This window comes from Xiphophorus couchianus, chromosome 1, assembly GCF_001444195.1.
Source record: "Xiphophorus couchianus chromosome 1, X_couchianus-1.0, whole genome shotgun sequence".
Taxonomy (NCBI): domain Eukaryota; kingdom Metazoa; phylum Chordata; class Actinopteri; order Cyprinodontiformes; family Poeciliidae; genus Xiphophorus; species Xiphophorus couchianus.
The window spans coordinates 19459951-19481258 of NC_040228.1; the positions used below are offsets into that span (position 1 = coordinate 19459951).

A 21308-nucleotide genomic window follows, 5' to 3' on the forward strand; every position below is an offset into this window, starting at 1 on the left:
CTTTGCAGCAAGAATGTCCTGGGTTCAAACCCCCGAGACCGAGACCCTGGGATCTTTCTGCATGGAGTTTGCATGTTCTCCCCATGCATGATTAGATTTTCTCCAAGGATTTCGGCTGCCTCCCACAGTCTAAAACCATGAATGTTTTAGACTGTTAATTGCCGTTAGGTGTGTGTGCATGTGTGTGTGTGTGTCGAGATACAGTAACTTACAAGTTATAGTCCTTAAGCTTCTCCACTTTTGCTACAATACAAACTTCAGTACATTTGTTTATATGGGGAACACTCTGAAGTACAACCTTATGAAGTGATAACAATACAGGAAGGAGTCTCAGCTTAAAGGCATATGGTTTGCTTTACACTTAACTGAATTACAAACCTTAAACAACATCAACAAACATCTCTGGTACAGTAAAGAAATGAGCTGATGACTGATTTTCTACCTGTAGTGTCCAAACATTACATAAAATGCAACTTAGAGGAAAAGAGATTTTCCTCACAGCTACATTACCTACATTCAGGTACATTTAAGACAATTTGATTTAAAGGTGTATTATTGTAATACATAGACACAATCTTGCTTAAACATTTTTTTAATCAACACTGATTACTCTCCGGTGGTAACATTGTTGTAAAAGCTATCTACCTATGCACTGCTAATGCCTCCTTACCCTACTTAGTGAATCCGCTGACAGAACGACTACAATTGATACAGTGCAAATGCAAAATATATCAACTTTTATTAAATCCATAACAACAATATCATAGGTTTTGACTACTCGGGACGTTGTGGGCCGGTGGGCAGAGTACTTCGAAGACCTCCTCAATCCCACCAACATGCCTTCCACTGAGGAAGCAGAGCCTGGGGGCTCTGGGTTGGGCTCTCCAATCTCTGGGGGCGAGGTCGCCGAGGTGGTTAAAAAGCTCCTCGGTGGCAGGGCCCCGGGGGTGGATGAGATCCGCCCGGAGTTCCTTAAGGCTCTGGATGTTGTAGGGTTGTGTTGGTTGACGCGACTCTGCAATATCGCATGGACATCGGGGGCAGTTCCCCTGGATTGGCAGACTGGGGTGGTGGTCCCCCTGTTCAAAAAGGGGGACCGGAGGGTGTGCTCCAATTATAGAGGGGTCACACTCTTAAGCCTCCCTGGCAAGGTCTATTCAGGGGTCCTGGAGAGGAGGGTCCGTCGGATAGTCGAACCTCGGATTCAGGAAGAGCAGTGTGGTTTTCGTCCTGGTCGTGGAACACTGGACCAGCTCTACACCCTCAGCAGGGTCCTGGAGGGTGCATGGGAGTTCGCCCAACCAGTCTACATGTGTTTTGTGGACTTGGAGAAGGCGTTCGACCGTGTCCCTCGGGGAGCCCTGTGGGGGGTTCTCCGGGAGTATGGGGTACCGAGCCCTTTGATACGGGCTGTCAGGTCCCTGTATGACCGGAGTCAGAGTCTGGTCCGCATTGCCAGCAGTAAGTCGGGCTCGTTTCCGGTGAGAGTTGGACTCCGCCAGGGCTGCCCTTTGTCACCGATTCTGTTCATTACTTTCATGGACAGAATTTCTAGGCGCAGCCAAGGTGTTGAGGGGATCCGATTTGGTGGCCTTAGGATCTCATCTCTGCTTTTCGCAGACGATGTGATCCTTTTGGCTTCATCAGATCGTGATCTGCAGCTCTCGCTGGATCGGTTCGCAGCCGAGTGTGAAGCGGCCGGGATGGGGATCAGTGCCTCCAAATCCGAGGCCATGGTCTTGAGCCGGAAAAGGGTAGAGTGCCTTCTCCGGGTCACGGGGGGTTTGTCCTGCCCCAAGTGGAGGAGTTTAAGTATCTCGGGATCTTGTTCACGAATGGGGGAAGAAGGGAGCGGGAGATCGACAGGCGGATTGGCGCAGCGTCTGCTGTCAAGCGGGCGCTGTACCGGTCCGTCGTGGTGAAGAGAGAGCTGAGCCAAAAAGCGAGGCTCTCGATTTACCGGTCATGACCAAAAGAAAGAGATCGCGGATACAAGCGGCCGAAATGGGTTTTCTCCGTAGGGTGGCTGGGCTCTCCCTTAGAGATAGGGTGAGAAGCTCAGTCATCCGGGAGGGACTCAGAGTAGAGCCGCTGCTCCTTCACATCGAGAGGAGCCAGTTGAGGTGGCTTGGGCATCTGGTCAGGATGCCTCCTGGACGCCTCCCTGGTGAGGTGTTCCGGGCACGTCCCACCGGGAGGAGGCCCCGGGGAAGACCCAGGACACGCTGGAGGGACTATGTCTCTCGGCTGGCCTGGGAACGCCTCGGGATTCCCCCGGAGGAGCTAGAAGAAGTGGTTGGGGAGAGGGAAGTCTGGGCCTCCCTTCTGAAGCTGCTACCCCCGCGACCCGACCTCGGATAAGCGGAAGAAGATGGATGGATGGATGGAGGTTTTGACCAACTCACAGAGCTTTTTTTTTCATCTGCCATATTAAAATGTTTACCTTCCTTAAGGACAATTATGCTAAACATACAGCCAGAGCTACAGTCTAATCAATAAGCTAAAACATAGAGTGATGTAAAAAGGTCACATCACATCGTCATACCACTTTAAATATAACTAAAGGACAACATAAGTACACAAAATGCAGTTCCTAAATGAAGGTGTTTATTGTTAAAAGAGAAAAAAATCAAAACATGACCCTGCATAAAAATGCAACTTAAGTCTCAACCTTCATTGTATGGTATAATTTCTAACATATGCACACACAATGATCATGAAATTGTGGAGTTCACCATTGCCTGAAATGTTAACATTATCATAATGATATTCAACTGGAATGCAGATTAAGAAGGCAAGAGGTGTCTAAATCATTTTCATTACAGCACTAGCTGCTCTTCTTTCTGAACCAATGAGACCACTGTGGTCTCATGAAATCTATAAAAGGCTTTCTGTGTAACCTATCAAACAATAAAACCTAGTATTCCAATACAAATGCTGCAAAACCTTATATCGCTAGACAGAAATATTAATTAGTCTGATTACAGACAGAATATTTAACAATACGCTAAACAAAAAAAAAAAAAAACATATATTGCGTCCTTTCCGTGTTTCCACATTTATCACGTGATCGCTCAGAATACTGACCACAGCAAACATTTAGTATTATTCATCCTTAGCTTGCATCTTTCACTTTTCTGATATGATGATGTGACAAAGAGGAGACTTCTCCAAATGTTTGGTTCATTTATTTTCTAGAAAGTATGAGTAATTTGGTAACAGCAAACACATCAGTAAAGGTCAGATCTCTTGTGGTGCTTTGCACTTTGCTCGCAAAACTCTTGAGTGTGCTGCAGAGAATTAAATGTAGCACTGCATAAAGTTTATGGTACCAGGCGAGCATCTCCATCTGTAACACAGTGTGGGTGGCTGATTGTCTTTGGCAGGGATGCTTTGGGAAAACTACGCAGATGCAGTAGGTGCGTCACCTCATTAACTTCATTAAACAGTGAAGCAAATTTCCCAAAGAGCAGATTTCCCAAAGAACTGCTCCCGCAGCGAGGAAGTATAATAATGTGTATCTAAAAGTCTGCACTTTTATTTGTTTGAGTGAGAAGTCTTCCTTTGTTGAAGCATAATTAGAGGACAAAGTTACAGTGCCTTGTAAAGTGTTCCTACCCCTTGACCACAAAGTGTGGATACTCCTTCAAGGTGACGTGAACCTTCTACAAAGTCAAACGTCCCAGAGAACACCCAGTCTCAGATTGTTAAGTGATGTCAAATTAAGTCAAAGAATGAAAAGGCCTGCCCATAGTCATGCCAACATCAATGAGGTGGTAACTATCTACAAATCAGAAAGCAAAGCGAGAATATACAGTAGATGCAATGTGATGGACCTACAGTACAGACCAAAAGTTTGGACACACCTTCTAATTCAATGGGTTTTCTTTATTTTCATGACTATTTATAAGGCAAGAAATCCCACTTATTAACCTGACAGGGCAACACATATGAAGTGAAAACCATTTCAGGTGACTACCTCTTGAAGCTCATCAAGAAAATGCAGAGTGTGTGCAAAGCAGTAATCACAGCAAAAGGTTGCTACTTTGAAGAAACTAGAATATAAGGGGTATTTTCAGTTGTTTTACACTTTTTTGTTTAGTGCATATTTCCACATGTGTTATTTATAGTTTTGATGCATTCAGTGTGAATCTACAATGTCAATAGTCATGAAAATAAAGGAAACTCATTGAATTAAAAGGTGTGTCCAAACTTTTGGTCTGTACTGTATTTCACCCCACATATACTGAGCCAGTAAGAGTTCCTGCAGGTGACCAGCAAAAACAAAAGCATCTATATTATACTAGCTTGTCTGTAACATATGTCGAAAATGAGCTGACACTGGTGGAACTGACAGCTGATATTCTGTTCAACTGGAATCAATTGTCTGTGTGATTGAATTGAATTTTTTATTTTTTTTTTTGTAAAGTGCCTTGACACTACATCAATTGTGAATTTGTTGCTATATAAATAAAATTAATTGCATTGGTCTCTGAAGTGTTGAATGACTAAAATTATCTGTAAACCAGTGACTTTCCTCATAATGATATTCAAGAATATATAATAAAGATATGGTTTCTTATGATTAAAAGTGGATAACTAATCTCAGTTTGACGTACAACACATTATATTTACTTTTTGCTTAACTCTGATTGGTGGAACTCATAAAATGTCCCATGTGTCTTTAGAAGCAAAACAAACCAGAAACATGATCTATCCACACTCATTATCAGCAGCTGGTCTGGTTCTTCTTGATGTTAGAGTTCAATTTTCATCTTCTGTCCAAAACTGGCCTTGTGTGGTTTTCAGATACATTTTTTGAGACATGTTTTATTGTGCAGATTTAGTCACTTGATAAATTGAGAACCTGAAAACCTGGAAGTCTGGCCTTTCTTTCTTTTGGTTAGCAGGAAAAAGCTCTATAACTTTTCAGAAGCAGTTTTGACCAAAAAGAGAAAACAAAGCACAAACCAAGAGGTTTGACGTTTGCATGCCCTCTTCTAAAGATTTATATGAATGAAGCGACTTACCCTCTATTTGTCACAGTAGATTTCTTTAAGTGGACATAGCTGACAGGAAAAATACCCTGTGGATGGATAAAAGAGCAGAGCTGTTATAGAGTGACAGGCCTACATTAATGCCCCTGCTTTATAAAAACCAAAATAGTCATTTATTATGTTAGAGTCATAGCTTAATGTGCTTTGTGCTGCACTGGTAAAAAGAAACAATAATGGATTTTTTCATTTTAGCTAATGACCCAAAACATATGAGAAGAGTTCGGATTTCCAGCTCTTTTTTTTCTATATTCTGACATTTTCTCCTGCCTGTTTACATTTTCTGCACAAAAGGAAACACATGAAAAGCTCAAACTGCTTTTACAAATCGCAGAAACAGGAGGGAGAGCAGCCTGCAGGATTCCTATTGTGGTTCAGCTTAGCGGGGGAAAGGCCTCAGAGATTGAGTGTTCCCAGCTGCAGATGCTGAAGTTCATGCTTTTATTTTTTTGTATTCTAATCTGCCAGATGTGAAGAGTTGGCCAAAGTGAGAACAAAAAAAGGAGAAAAATTCTCTCAGAACAGTGAAACCACACAGGCGAATGGATGTGGGCAGAGTACATAACAAAATGGACGGGTGTTGGTGAGAACTGTAAATAGCTGATGGGAGTAAAGAAGGACAGCATGTGGCTGCTAACACCTACATTTACCAGGACCTGACAGTTTTTATGCTGTCTTTAAAACAGTCCAGCACATAACAGAACAGCTCAGCCTCTACCATTTTAGACTCAAGCCAAGTACGTACAGACAGAAAAAAATGTACGTATGTAGCCCTTCGATGGATTTAAAAAACCTGCTATTTGGGTTTCACATTAAACTCTTTATCAATGTCTTCATATTGAACATTAAAGTACCAAACTGTTCTGCCTCTGTCAAACTATTATATGCACAATTAGAGAACAACAAGAATTGAATGTGGGCTCCTTTGTCTTCAAACATTATTTTTGCTTGATCAAAGACATGACAATGCAAGAGATATTGTTGCATCTGGATTGCAACAGTCACTAAGGAAAAGAAGCTCATTCTTTTTTCTTTTGCCCCCCTATAAAACCAATTCTGTGGTAGAATTTCAAATTTCAGAGGTAAATATTTTTCCCCACGACAGCCCATGTTAGCACCAGAAAAATATGCTAAAATGTCTGTGTTTTTCTTATTCTTCCTAAAGCAAGCATTTTTTTTCTTAATCTACACAAATATGAAAAAGAAATTTATTCTTTGCATTGAAATATAACATCAAAGGCTGGTGATTAAAATTATGCTTTTGTAAATGCAACTTTTGAAGTGTGGTTTAGGAAACTTCTATTTTTGTCAAATGAAAGCTACATTCTTTACGCTGTAAAAAATGTTTCTAATTTTCAGTAAAATACAGCTCTGGCTGCCAGAATTTTACCGCATACATACAGTAAAATTTTACCATATTCGTACAGTAAAACTCTGGCAACCACAGCTGCGGGAAATTAAGCGATTTTTTTACAGTGTAATTTATCTGGTCACAAGGTCTCTGTGGTAAAGACAGATTTATTTCTGTGCTTCAAGTCCCTACATCACAGTGTCACAGAAGAAAATTACATTTTACTACGAAAGTGAGCATTATTAATATATTTATGATACAAAGTCTTCCACATTTACTTGCAACCCCCTTCAAAGTGCAGAAAAAAACTCTTACTAAATAAATTCATCTATTATTGCAGAACTATAATGTCATACTGTAAATTTTTAGAAAATTCGACACTTGAACTCAAATTTTAGCAGACATGAAAAACAAAACCCTACTTTAAGAAATAAATGCTTTCCACAGAATCATTGGTCCAACGACTGTTGTTGCTGCTGACAATCTAAACACAATAAGTGTCGTATCTGAGAAATATTTCCATCAACCCAATCATTATCTTCCACTTAATCTGGGATCGGGTCCTAGGGGCAGCAGCCTAAGCAGAAAAACCCAGCCTTTATAATTAGAAGTGATTAAACAATTATTATTTGCAAAATATAGTTGAAATTGAAATTTAAAACAGATTGTGGTTTAATTACCTTGATGGATGGCTTCTTGGTGGAAAAGCCTCTGTACCAACCTAAGAAAAAGGGAGAAGCATGACAAACATGAAGCAAGTTTGTTGAGAGGAAAATGAAACTGAAAATATTCTACTGATTTTTTTTTCACAGTCAAAGAAAAAGCTTATTTCTTGGGAGATATAAGTCATATTATTGTACTTTTTTCTACAGGCGGCTAAGTTTTCTTAAAACATAGACAGAACAGACAAATCCCTAACATATGCTATGTCATCTGTTAGCAAAGCTTCATTAAGTGTAATAGCTTTCTTGATGCTTCTTGCAGTTTCACACTTTAATCTGTCGTATCTAAAACACAGCCGTTAACAGCATGCATGTCTTCATATTCTGGCTGTGTAGCGTTTCAGCAGCATTAAGTAGTACTATTAATGTTTTGACTTCCGTTCTTTGTTTTTGAGCTATTTAGTTGATGTGTTGCCTTTGCCGGATGGTTCACAGTTGTTGGGTAGAAAGTAGTGTCAGTCTCTTCTTTTAAATCCCACAAAATGATTTTGGTTGTGAATTTGTTCTTCACTGTGGGAGAAAATGGATGTGCGACGTGACAGAGTGTAAAAAGTGTGAAATGTGTGAGACTTGACAGCCCTGGTTTTTAAGACTGCTCCATTAGTTCTTTTTAATACTGCAACATTTGTCTGCTTTGAGTTGTGCCATCAAATGTAGATTTATTTTTCTTCTAAACTGACAAAGAGAACATGACTCCAAGTCCCACATCTCTTGAAATACTTTTTTTTTAACTTGACTCATGTATTGTACTTTACACAAACATTGCACTATTATTTACACATTTGAAAATAATTCAATCATATTTGGAGTTTGCAAATTTGGAGTTTGCAGTTTTGTGTGGAATTAAACAGATTCTACATGAAACAGCTGCAACTTGTTACGTTTATAACTAGTGGAAATAAGGTGGTCAAATTTTGGAAAGACTTATTCTCTTAGCTCATACGCTAAAAAATTAATATTATTTCTTTAGTCCAAATGCAGCTGGAACTTAAGGTCTATTATTTATAATGAAACATTGGGTCAAAAGCTGTGATTCAGTCTGCTGGGTTAGAGGTGAAATTTAAAGGGGTTTCATTCGACTTTTCAGGTGGTCATCCTAAACGATACAACAAGCTGGTGAAACTTTAGTGAATCTTTTCCACAGAATGCTGCGTAATGTTAATGTGAGTCAGTTGTGTGAATGACTTTAGATGACAATAGAGAATGTGTTTGTTCATTAGCATTAGCATTTTACCTGCTAAGTAGTAAGCACAACATAGTGCTAGCTATGTCAAACATTTACTTTGACCAAAATATTGGTCTAACGTCAACAAAAACAGACTATTTTTATTGTCTTTATATTTCTTTGTAATTTTCTTTGAGAATGTTTTTTTTTTTTTTTCTTTGAGCTGGGTCAAACTCATAACCCGACTCTGCTGTGTTGAACTGGACTGTGTTGGTCCACGTTTGAACGAGGAATGACTTAATAAAACAAGGCTTTAAGGGTTTGATATGCATGAATCTGAGTAGCCACTATGTGGGCCAGCATGTCTTTTGTCCTGTTCCTTGAAAGAAGTGATTCTGTTTTCCCAGTAGTGTCTGATTCTTCCAAGTAATTGCTGTTCCTGCCAAAAGGTGACTCATCACTAGAGAGCAGTGTTTCCAGTTCACTGTTAAAAAAAAAAAAAACAACACTCTGCGCATCATTTGAAGCATTGGCAGAGTTGGGACAAAAAGAGTATGACTTTCGGTTAGTCATCGTGACTTGTGTGACACTACCTGCAGTGAACTGGCTTATTTGGATGAGTACTATACACACCAAACAAGCGAAAAAAAAACAACATATTTTTAATGAAGGTTATTATCTTTTTATTGCTAAATGATAAACTTTGAAAAGAAAATCCTATTTGGAAATAGACCCTAAAGTAAATGTATAAGTAATTTGGTTGAAAGATACCGAGAATAGGCCCTGGAAGGTGAGTTGGATGCACAGAGTAAACTTGATCTGGGTACAAGTGCAATATTTTGACACATAATCCCATTCATATGAAATAAGCAGTGTCTAACTGTCCAGACTTTAAAAAGGCTCTAAAGCTGGACCTTAGACTGATGAAAATAATACTCATAAATATTGAGGCATAAACCTTTAACATATAAATGAATACATTTTTTTTTCAATGTTCTGAACTGGTATTTTATGTGACGGGCCAATATCAAGCAGCAAATAATTATGAAGAGGAAAGAAAATGATGCATTTTGAATGTTTTTGGCAATTCAAAATGTAAAGACTGACTCACTGCTTTTTCATTTGTCTCCACACAACATAATGTTGCCACCACTGCGGGGAAAGTGCGTTCAGGGTGGCGTTCAGATTTTGGTTTTCTACCATAAATAATGTTTTGGTCTCACCTAACCTTTGGACTCTTTTCCCCATATTTGCTTGCATGTAGCAAACTGCACACGGGATTTCTATGCTGTTTTGTTTACAAATGCTCTCCACAGAACATGTGAGGACTTCGCAGGATAGATATATTTAGAACAACACACAGATTGATTCTGTTCACTAACCAGATAATGTCTGAATACAGTTGGTTGCATTGCCATTAAATTAGAGGCATCAGCACCAAGGCGGCTGAATATAAATGAATGCCAAACTTGTATATTTTTTCTTCATGATTACACTTCGTGCTTTTCTATCAACAAGTGGTGTTTTTACTATGATAGAATGTGAAAAATGTCGAGGGGGATAAGGTAATTCACTCAGCTGTTTATTAGTGCACACAGTCAGAGTTAAATTATCTCATAAACTCAAATGCTTTCACTGAATATTTGAATGCTTTTACCGTCAAACTTCTCCAGGATCTGGACGGTTTCTCCCAGCTCCAGGACGAGAGCCTGACATATTGGTGACCGGAAGTTGCAGATCACTGTGCAGAGTGGGGGGGCAGGAGAAACAGGACAGACAAAACTGGTGAGAAAACTTTGTGCAGCCAATACCAGTAACTCTACTGGTAATAGGCTAAATCTTGCTTTTAGCTTAACTGAGAAAGAACTTTGTCTTTAAGTGTTTGGTTTTTTCTTTTTTAAATTGCAGCAATGCAGTCGGTGCAGCTTTTTATTAAACCGATCCATCCAAAAATATAAACACACCCGGTGCCACACTGAAGCCAGTCCTCGGTGAACTGTAAACAAACTGCCACTTTACAAGGTAATTAATTGTTAAGAAACCTGATTTTGAGCCATGTTACGTTAAATTAACTACCTCCCAAAATAGAGCCCACACAAAGTGCTAGATTATCAGGCTTAACGGTGATTATTCACAGGACCGTATTAGCATAAATCCTCCATGACACCTCGTTTTGTGGCATCCTGCAGCCTCTGACCATACAAAGAAGCATCCTGTGACTGAAATGCTGATGACATGATTATTCTTCAGAGGATAGATGCTACAGTAAAGGCCTTGACAACTGCACTGCCTCTGGAGTCTGCCTTTATCTGTGCAGCACTGCGGCTCGGGAAACATGAGCTACGCAACAAAACGCCACAGAAGCCTCAGTAAAGACAGGCGTGTTTGACAAGGATGCTGTGCCACTGATGATTTAAAAAAAAAAAAAAAAACTACAAATGGAGGCCCTTAAAGGAGAGTTTGGTGTGAATCATTATGGCAACAAACTAGCCAGAGGATTTAGTGAGGGGGAGGAGAAGGAGGAGGGGCTTGCCTCGGCTCTGTTTGCTTGTTTGAGGGGAACAAGTGTTCAGTTCCTGTGCTCGGGTAACTATGGGAACAGATCGTCCACAAACTGGAGGGCTTTCTTCACTGTAACCGCTGCGGGGATCTGGGCATTTTACAAATCAAGACGGCAAGCTTACGAACGTTGCCTGTCCCTTGACTTTAGACGGGCATGTGTTAAAGGAAGAGAGGTAAAAATGTCCTTACGAAGGATCTCGTCACCTTTTCCGTTCTGCACCAGTCGTTTTACCAGCCATGACTGAATAGTTCCTATTTGAGAGCCCTGCTCTACAGTGACCTTTATTTCATTAGAACTGAAAACCTTCACGCACACCATCTGAACACTCTCCAACACAGGTCACACCAGGAGAAGATGAGACATTTAAGAGAGCTTTTAAACACCATATGGGCTTCGTGCTTTTATCACTACAATTTGTGTACGAGCACACAGCCACACACACAGCTAATTTTGCCTATGGAGATTTACAAAAACCAACAAATTTCTTCATTAGTCTTCAACATGTTGAACGTAGGATGTTGGAAGGACTGATGGGACATGGAGTTAAAAAAAAAAAATGTTGGCAAAAGCAAACATTTCTACTGAGCAACAGCGTTCCAGTCCAGACTGTCGCTGCATTTAGCTGAATTTGACGGTCACATGGGATCCAATGGCTACTGTTGTGTAACCGGCAACTGACTAAAGTGAGCTTTGGGATCTGAGCACAGAAAGAGGAACCTCCTGTGCTCAACTGCTCCCTCTGTGGCCATCACAAAATGTTGTCATGCAAAATATTAATATCCATGGAGTTTAATGTTTTGTTTTGTTTTATAAGCAGAAGATAATAGATGGACAGAGAGATGGACAAAGAAACTGTGGTGACAGAATGGGAATAGAACGTTGTCATATTGCATTTTGAAAGAGTATGGGCATTTCCACAGATTCTCAGGTGGATGTAGGTCTGGACTTTGACTAGGCCATCCAAATACATGAATATGATTTAATCTAAACCAATCCATTGTAACTTTGACTGCAGACCAGCTTCTCTGTCTCTGATGAGAATCAGTAACCCCACAGCATGATGCTGCCAGCACCATGTTCCACTGACAGTATGGTGTACTTAGGTGAACTCCTGGTAGGTTTGTAGATATATTCGTATTTTCAGGTGATGGACTGAACGGTGCTAATTAAACTCTGCTTTCAACTTATCTACCTGTCTGTGGTGTTTCTAGCTCTTTATAAGCTATTTGTTCACTACTTACTCATAGGTAGACTCTATCAAATATATAATTTGCAGTTGCTAGCTTTAGTTTATATTTATTAATCCAGATAAAGAAAAACTGAATACAAATGAACTCTAAATGTTTCAGGTTTTTTGGCTTATGGAATATGAAAACATTTGCAAGGCACTGGCTGGCTCTCCATCAACAGCGGTAAGTATGTGAACATCTGCACTGATTTACTGTAACCATCCAAATGTAAATCTGATCAGGAAGCCTCTTAAAGCCGCTTCCCTTAGGTCCCACTGGGTGCAGACGCCGGGGAAGACCCAGAACTTGCTGAAGGGCTGATATATCATGTCTGGTCTAGGAAGCACTTGGGACGCCTCAGGATGAACTGGATGTTGCTAGGGAGAGGGATGTCTCGGGTCTCCTGTTTATTACCGATTTGAGTGTAATTAGTTAATAAAGCTCCCCCCTCTCTGCACCAGCACCAGTTCAGTTTAGGACACAGTTTAGGCTGTTGCTGTTTGATTTTACAGCAATCAATGGTCTCGCACCAGCAGCAGCAAAGGTTTATGGTCTGCCAGTCACTATCTGCTGGAAGTGCCTCAGTCTAGGTTATCAGAGGGGGGAGCGGTCTTATCTTGTTGCTGGTCCAACAGCCTGGAATAGGCTGCACGCCACCCCTGACTTGTTTGGATTAAAGCCAACATTAAGGCCCATTTATTTAAATTGTTTTTGTTGTTTAACTTTTTGTATATTTATATTTTCTTTCCTTTCTTTTAACATAGTGGCATTTTTTAACTTTCACTTAGCACTATTTCTGTTTTATACTGTTTTTTAATCGTTTTTACTTTGCAAAGCACTTTAGTCAATGTGAGGCGTCATTAGAAGGTGATATATAAATAAACTTTGATTTGTTAAACAAAAACATCTACCTATGAGTATGACTTTATTGCTGCTCCTATGTAGGAGAAAGCAAAAGTGCAAGGCACCAATTTTTTATGCAAATTCCAGTTGGAAGTGGTACCAAATTTGCTGTCTTTATTGTCACTGAAGCTGGAGCTTAGAATAAGATTTGTAGCACTGCTTATCCATCTGGTGCATATTAGAGGGGAAAAAAATAGGTGATGAAAAAAACTGTTTAGCACAACAAAACAGTAAAATAAAGTGCTTAGCATGCAGAAACGTTTTTTGACTGTGTGCAAACAGGGCTGATGTGCCAGTGTGATTCACATATGTCACCTTAAATATCTCCACTACCAGACCTCTGTAGAGGCAGAGAAGGAGGAAGAAGCTGCTGCTTCAGTCAGATTATTTCTGCCTCTAAGCAATGTTTGAACAGGAGAAGATGGCAAAATTCTGATCCCAGATTTCACCGTTGGAAAGAAATCTAAAATGTTTTGGTTTTTTTTAAAGAAAATAAATAAATAGATAAATAAAATGATCTGCCAAATACAGAGTGCTGAATATTGGCCGTAAATTTTGAATAATAGCAGTGGCCGTGAAAAAAAATTGGGTTGACAGAAAATATCTGCCAATCCCAGTTTTTCTTCTCTGATAAACATAAAAGCTGGAAAGCATCTAATAATTATAACATGTGATGTTTTCGAGAGCAAAACAAGAACCTAAAACAGGAAGAATCATTTAATTTTGAAACAATTTTTCTCTTAAATATTAAATGAAAGTCGTCACAGGATATAAGCATTTTTAGCCCAGCTTTGCAAGTTTAAAATTAGCATTTAGCATATTAAAAAAGTCTCCTGAAAAAATCTTGGTAGAAATTACAACCAAACATCCCGAAGAACACAAATTCGTTGGCACTCTTGACAAAGATGTGTAAAAGGTTTTAAACTCATTTATCTTTATTTTCAGAGATATAATCTCACATCAAAATCTTGACAAAAATCCAATCTTTAATTTGAGAAACAATATTTGATGCTTTCTTTTAACTAAATCATTACTTGCTCAGCTGTTTGTATTTCTAGGAACTTTTCTTAAATCTATGTAACTAACTCCTATTTGATTTTTTTAAGTTGATTAACATTTTGAATATTAGACTATTAAAAAATCCACAACTGTCTGGTGTCCCAGGACATAAGCATGACAGAGACACTCATTTTTGTTTACCAAGAAAATTGATTTTATATTTTAATATTATTTGAAGATAAACATTATTTCTTCTTAAATCTCATGTCCTCATTCAACCTTTAAAAGCTGATCAGTCCAAATCTTGGCCTGTCAATCTTTTCAATGCTGTACATAAATTTACTGACATGCATAACTGATTACTAATATTTGTTCTCAATAAATTTATTTGCAAAAAAACCTTTCCAAAAATATTCCCAAAAAAAAGGGCTGCACTCCAACTACCTTGTTTTCTACAATGTCAGGTCTGAAATTTAAGTTGGACCTGCAGCTGTCTTTGAATAAACCAAAATAAATTTAAAAAACTGCTCAGTTAATGTACTGAGTACTATTTTCTTGAAATTTCACAATTAAAAGTTGTCAGAAATGTATCCATTAACCTTGATTCAGTCTTGGTCAGTTTATTATGTCCAGCACAACATTATAATCTATCAAATCTTTATATGCTTGTCACACTGCTGACCCCTTAGAGCTGCATGTCTGTAATACAATCTTTGTGACATTTGCAACATGCTTCAACATATGAGGTTTGAGCTAAAGAAGTCTGCCAATTAATACTGACAAGTTGTGGAAGAAAATTTAAGATTGTTTTTCTTTTCAAATTCTCAGAAGAACAATATTCAGCAGTACCTACAGTTTGTATTTCAGTGTTATAGTTTATGCAAGAATGGCTTTATTGTGATTCGCTAATTTCATAAAATGCCACATCGATTGCATCGATTGTGATGACGCTGCTCAAGTGATATCTGTGTGGCAGAAGCCAAAGTCATCTGATTCATTTCAGTCTCTCATGTGGGAATTAAAGACAAATATTTATCTAATGTAAGCTGTAAGAAATGTTGATGCTTATAGGTGGTTCAGAATCAAAAACACACCCCAGTTGAGGTAAAGAATCTGAGTTTTAAAATGAATAACATTAGGATGAAGAATAACAGTATGAACACTCGACTAATGGGGTGTTGGTTTTAGCTGCCAAAGCAGCCCTCAAGGCCTGGGCTCCATTGGAGTCTCTGGCAACTGTGTGCTGTGGTGTCTGGCACCAAGATATTTGGAGAAGATCCTTTAAGTCCTGTAAATTGTGAAGTAGTCCAATATAGATCAGATCTTCTGTTCAGGAATCCTGTAGAGGTGCAATTGGATTGAGATCTGGGGAATTTGGAGCTCAAATCAAAGCCTAAAATTCACTTCATGCTCCTCAAATCATTCCTCAACCAAGTTTGCTTTGCATCATTGTTCTCTTGAAAGATGCCACAGCTATTAGGGCATACAACTTCCACTCCAACTGGTGAGCAGCTATGAAACCTCAAGCTCAAGAAAGGCTGAGGGTCAAAATTTCTCCACTATGATATAAAAGAGTCGTTGCCTGTTTTCTCAAGTGCTTGTTGTGGTCGATTCTATCAAGAGTGCCGCACAGTTAAGGACAGCAATTTTGTTTTTTTTGTTTGTTTCTTTGTTTTTTAATGTTCCAGGTTGTCACGGATACTTTATGTAATTCATCGGGTTATTATTATCTTTATGTAGCAAATAAGCAAAAGCGGGAAAAAAATCTTAAGGTTTGCATGGAATATCTCACCCACTCACAGGTGTCATGATGAAAAGATAAAATGTGTTGCTCACTTCACCTGTCAGTGGTCAAAATGTTACGTCTTATCAGTGTGAAATAGATGGGATAAAAACACAAACCATGAGATAAACTGAAGATTATGATAGTCTGTCTCAGGGGTCAGCAGCCTTTTACGTTCAAAGAGCCACTTTTACTAAATAAAACTTGCCAAGAGCTGCGAAAAACTATTTCCTAAATAGGCTATGTACAGAATCAAATGTTTTACTGTAAAAATTGCACTAAAATCAAAAACATTTCCTTTTTGGATTTGGAAGAACCATAGTAGAAGAGCCAAATAGCCACATGTGGGTCTGGAGCAGCAGGTTGCAGACCCCTGGTCAAATGTTTCGCCATAAACTGAGAAGAATCAAAAGCGTAGTACAGATTTTTTTACTCGGAAGCGGGACTATACCGGAAAAGTAGGAGAACAAGGAATTTTTAGCAAGGCCGCTGGCAGAACCACAGCTCTGTTGGTTGTCTGTGCTGGGCATTTTGTGTGAAAGGCAATAAACAGGCAATGACAAAATCAGCAAATAAGCTGTGGAGGTGTGCAGAATGGTGCCAATGATATCAGAGGTGAGGTAGGAGAGGGAACTGATAACAGGCCGGTGACAGTGCCGGCGCATGCTACCCATCCACCTGTGTGGGCTGTCTTCTGCAGTGATACTGGGAAAATATTGATCCTGTGTCAAACATGTTACCCGAGCAGAGGAGGGGAATTCAGCGGTGATTCGTGCTGCCTTTTGCAAAGTACAGTGTGTACTTCTCTGCGTGGCGGGCTTCACTTCACTTCCCCGCATTTCAGCACCGCGGACAGCGTCATCTCCATCCACGGTTTCAGCACCGCGGAGAGCGCCAGGTCACTCCGCGCAGACTGATGCGGAGGCTGCGCCGAACTGTTGCTTCCCTCCCCACACGTTAACACAAACACGCACTGCTGCTGCCTTTTGCTTCAATAAAGCCCACGTAAATATATCTTTGCTCGGAAAATGAGCCGCAGTGCCTCAGTGACAGATGGACGAACACATAAAATGACACGTAGGATCGGGAGTGGCGGCTCTACGTGGTGTTTGGAGGCTCTTTATAAAGCGCTCATGACGAATGCGATGCCTCCAGAAGAAAAAGAAAAGTGCTCATACGTGGGCGTGTGCATGTAAGGGGGAGTATCATGTGTGAGCCAGCGTGAGTAGCCCTAACAAGCTGTGGAGCATCTGGACATGACTCATTCTCCTAATGAAAACCCTCTATAGTCTAATCACACACTCTGCACAGCTTTGCTGCGATAGCGAGGCCACGCAGGCGATTTATAAAGACACGGAGGCATCGTCAGTTATAAATAGGTGGATTTAAGATCTTCCTTTTAAACGTGAGGCCCCGCAGCTCATCTATGGGAATAAATGTTCTCCTATAGATCCATTTCCTGGTGCGTGTTGATTGTAAAACAGTGTCGCAGCAGCCGCAGTAGCAGAAAAGCAGCTCCCCCCCCCCCCCCCCAGTCTACAGGTAGACTCCAGCATCACTCCTGCCTACACCTGTTGGAGGGACGCAGTCACGATGCCCCCTTGTGGTTTCAACACGAATCGCGTCTCTCGTTTACATCGCTACTGTACTCGTCTGAGAGAAGAACGAGGGGTGGGGGGGTTGAGATGCCAAGCTCACGCCTTTTTTTTTTTTTTTTCTTTTACTGCAAAATCACAAAATCTAATAAACAGGAGTTCAGCCCCACCTGAAGCTGCCTTCAGCCTGCGACGGCATCTTTAAGGTGGTGGGGTCTGTAATCTGTATCATCCCACGCAATTTCCCTTCCAATGCAGTCACTGCCGCGTATATCAGCCATTATAAGTGGCTGTGTTTTTATTATTATTATTATCATTTTTATTACTGGATGTAATTGGCTTACTAATATGAAAAATAACGCGCTCCATTGTCAGTTGAAGATAAGAACAGGCAAAGTATGCGCTTCTTTCTGCAACAACTGGCGGAGCGACGTATATGGGAAGCTTTATAGAAAACCAAAGCTATTTAATGAGCTATAACGATGAGGAAAAAGTGCCATTAACTCACCAACTCCGATTTTCTCCTCTTCTGTTGGTATCCACATATTTGATTATTTCCCCTCTGGTAGAGCAAGCCACATTATGTCGTTATCGTGAGATGATGCTGCTGGAGGGGGGGAAAAAAAGCTACAAATGAAATAGACTCGGCTAATCCTGTGGTTGTCCAGACTACATGTTTCGAGCGGAATATGCGCTGGGGAAAAGGCTGAAAGGCTCAGTGTCTCTGCTCTATTATGTCCCGGCGTGTGTCTCCAGTCTGATGCAGTCTCCCTGTCCACCTCATGCAACGCGCACAGACACACACAGAGACACGCAGGCACGCACACGCACGTACGCACACGGTGATCGGTTTTCTGTTTGCCACAAAAAGGTGTTACTGCAGCCGCTGTTTTAAGGGGTTTCGGCTCTCCTCGCAGCCTCTTCGCGTCGTTCCTTCGCGCTTCCTCCTCGGCTGCTGCTCGGCTGGGGCTTCCGCGCAGCGACAATTGGCCTAATCGCTCGGTAATTATAACATATTGGATGTAGCGAAGAGCTGCGGCCGGAAATTACTGAGAAAACAGCAAAAATACCATAAGCTGCGCCATCTTCATGGTCGTCACATGACTTGTTTTGTCAACACTGATGTGTCAAGCTTTTGCAAATGTATGCGCCTCCTCTTTTCCTCCCTGTGCGCCCCTTCTATCCGTCCATCACAAACCGCTTTTTCTTCTAGCGGGGAGGGATACTGGCTGGCAGTCTGCCTTTTGTGTGACTGACTGGACTTGTTACTTTGGCAGCTGCTTGGCCATAAAGTAGCTCCCGGTGTTAAACATCAGGCCAGACCACCATGTGGGGAAACACCTCCTGGTTGAGTCATTTCCAAAAAGCAGAGCCACTATATAGCAGCCATGCTTTGTCATAGTGCAGTCACCCCCCCTCCACACACACACACACACACTGATGGGGTGCAACTCATTTCTAAGGACAAGTTCGATTTAATGATTTGTGAGGATGAATTTCGCATGAAACTATTCACAACATCATTTTCAATTCTCCTTAAGGTGCCACTTGTAATAAATAATCTATATTAGCTATTAGCATTTATTATTAGATATTTTTTCAATGTCTTAATTTGTGCAACATGTAAAATCCAAAATGTGACAAAAGGCATGACAAGTCCTTAATTCAACCAAGAGAAAAAAAACAATGTTAGATCAAAAATGTAATAATGTTGTTGTTACTTTCATAAATAACAACAATAATAATAATCATCATCATCATAAACACTTAAAATCCTTTGAATATTTTTCTGACATTTCTCGATTCTGTCTTTCCACCAAATTAATAGTTTTCAGTAGAGGTTACACTACTTCAGACAGTCCACACTGTACAAAGGTATCAGTCAGGAGAAGGACAGGTCTGCACAAAGTTCTGCCCTCTGACTGACAGAATACTACCAAGATAAATTAGAACACAGAGTGCAAACTGGACTTTCTCATCCAACATCAGTGTTTGATCTCACATTTGGTATTCATCAAAAAAAAATTAAGAGTAATAGTCAAATCCACTAAGGATGGACCAATGCCGTTTTAGTATTAAGAGTGATGAGAGAGATAGCTGTGAGGGATGGCTTGCAGTTTGCCACAAGCCAAGTATATGACACAGCAAATAAGTGAAAGAAAGATGAAACCACAATTGAAATTTTTATGACTCAACACTAACAGGGGGCAATTTTGGAAGAAAACCTGTTATAAGTTTACAAAAGATTTGATATTAGGGAATCTTCCAGCTGGACTGAACTGAAACTTAAAGAGCTACGATGGTGCCGTTTAGGTCAAACCACATTTATTTGTTAAAATGGCACATTCAAAGTCAAGACACAAATCCAAATGAGGATCAGTAGCAAGACTTGATGTTCTTCATCCACTACAGAAATATGCATTTAGGCTAATTTCAGGACAGGATAGTCACAAGAAGGAACATTTTAGACCTAAATCTCATTCATTACTTGATAGGTGTCGGGTTGTACTAATAAAAAAATAAATAATAATACAAAAGGCCAAGAGTTGGCCCTTTTTCAGAGTGGGGAATTCTCTGTAAGTTACTTCACCTTGCTCTTCTGATAAACGTTGTACTGGAACAGTTTGTAATTTGTGTTTTTGTGGGCAGCTCCCTGTGATGAGAAGTACAACCGAAACCTGATTAATCCATGGAGTCGTGACTTGTAAAAGTTGCAAACCCCTGCACGCTCGCCCTATAGATAAGGCTCAGGGAAAACAGGGGATCTGGCGAGCGCTGAGTAGTGCAGTGAGTGTGATGCAGTGTGGGAGGGAGGGCAGTATTCAGCTGGGTAATTTCTCCCCATCAGAGAGACGCTGTGACTGACTCCCATCTGTCTATTACTTCAAGTGGAACATTGTGGGCGGTTTTCCCAATCACACACACAAAGCAGGGGGAGAAGGGGGTGTTTCATAAGCTAAATATGCATCCCAGACAATAAGCATTTGTTTAAAATTACATAACAAATTACTAGCTTCCATCATGGGTGCAGAGAATGTACTATAGTGAAACTGCTGCGTGCAGATGGCACAAATGTGGCACAAAAGACATTAATGCATATTTTTACTTGCCATTCCTACATTTAGTCCCTTCTCTGCTCACTGAAAGCACCGTCTGCCCGACAGTTTCAGCACTCCCAAATCAAGTGGACAGCAAACATGAAAGGTGCCAAAAAGCATGTCTTCCCACCTCACCCATTATCTGTTCCCAACACTTACAATGACGGCATGCAATTCTGTAAATATTGGTGAATATTATATTTGTGGCAGTTAAAAGTTTTTCCTCAATCACAATGTCCTCACATCTCGTGCTAAGTTTAGAATCTCGATCGCTAATGTCTGTATCAGGTTTATTGATTAAAGGAATTGAAAATCATTGCAGCTGAATAAATACACAGTTTGCACGAAGAGCAAAAATATATACCTTTGTCTCAGTTGAAAGCTTCAGATCATAAAGTCTTGACTGTAATCAAAATAAATGGAAAAAGGTTTTGAATTAGGACTTAATTTATCAAGGGTAAAAAGTTATCCAAACCAATCAGGTCCAGGGTGAAAATGTGATCTCCTCCTAGTAAATCATAAATTAACTTTTTGAGAGTTGCCCTAAACCCAATCAGGCCTGATCACTGACAGACAAGTTCCATAGAACCTGCATAACAAGTACGCAAAAAGATCTCAAAATACAAAAAATCATGTTCCGACCGAAAGAAAGTGTTCATCAAGAAGGGTTATAAATCAACTTCTAAGGCTGTTGGACAATAGAGAATCACAGTGAGAACCGTTACCCAAAATATTAAACAGTGATGAACCATTCTAGCAGCGTCAACGTATTCAGGAGAGCCCAGAATATCATCTCAGTTCATCATGTGCACTTTGATATGCAGCAGGACAATACACAGCCTCAAG

General features: G+C 40.2%; 1 protein-coding gene across 3 annotated transcripts in view; it reads right to left on the minus strand.

Annotated features, from left to right (window-relative positions):
* LOC114145417 (dedicator of cytokinesis protein 3-like) overlaps positions 1–18531 on the minus strand; it is a 56584-nt gene extending 38053 nt beyond the window's left edge. For 2 of the 3 annotated variants that reach the window (XM_028018989.1, XM_028018983.1), the window contains exons 1-4: positions 17873–18531; positions 9950–10033; positions 7086–7126; positions 5031–5086 (exon numbers count right to left, since the gene is read on the minus strand). In XM_028018989.1, the coding sequence (XP_027874790.1) occupies positions 5031–5086; positions 7086–7126; positions 9950–10033; positions 17873–17909 (218 nt within the window). In that variant the 5' untranslated portion in view covers positions 17910–18531. The remainder of the gene's footprint in view (positions 1–5030; positions 5087–7085; positions 7127–9949; positions 10034–17872) is intronic. The other variant, XM_028018977.1, reaches the window with a different exon arrangement.
* Between the last annotated feature and the right edge of the window lie 2777 nt (positions 18532–21308).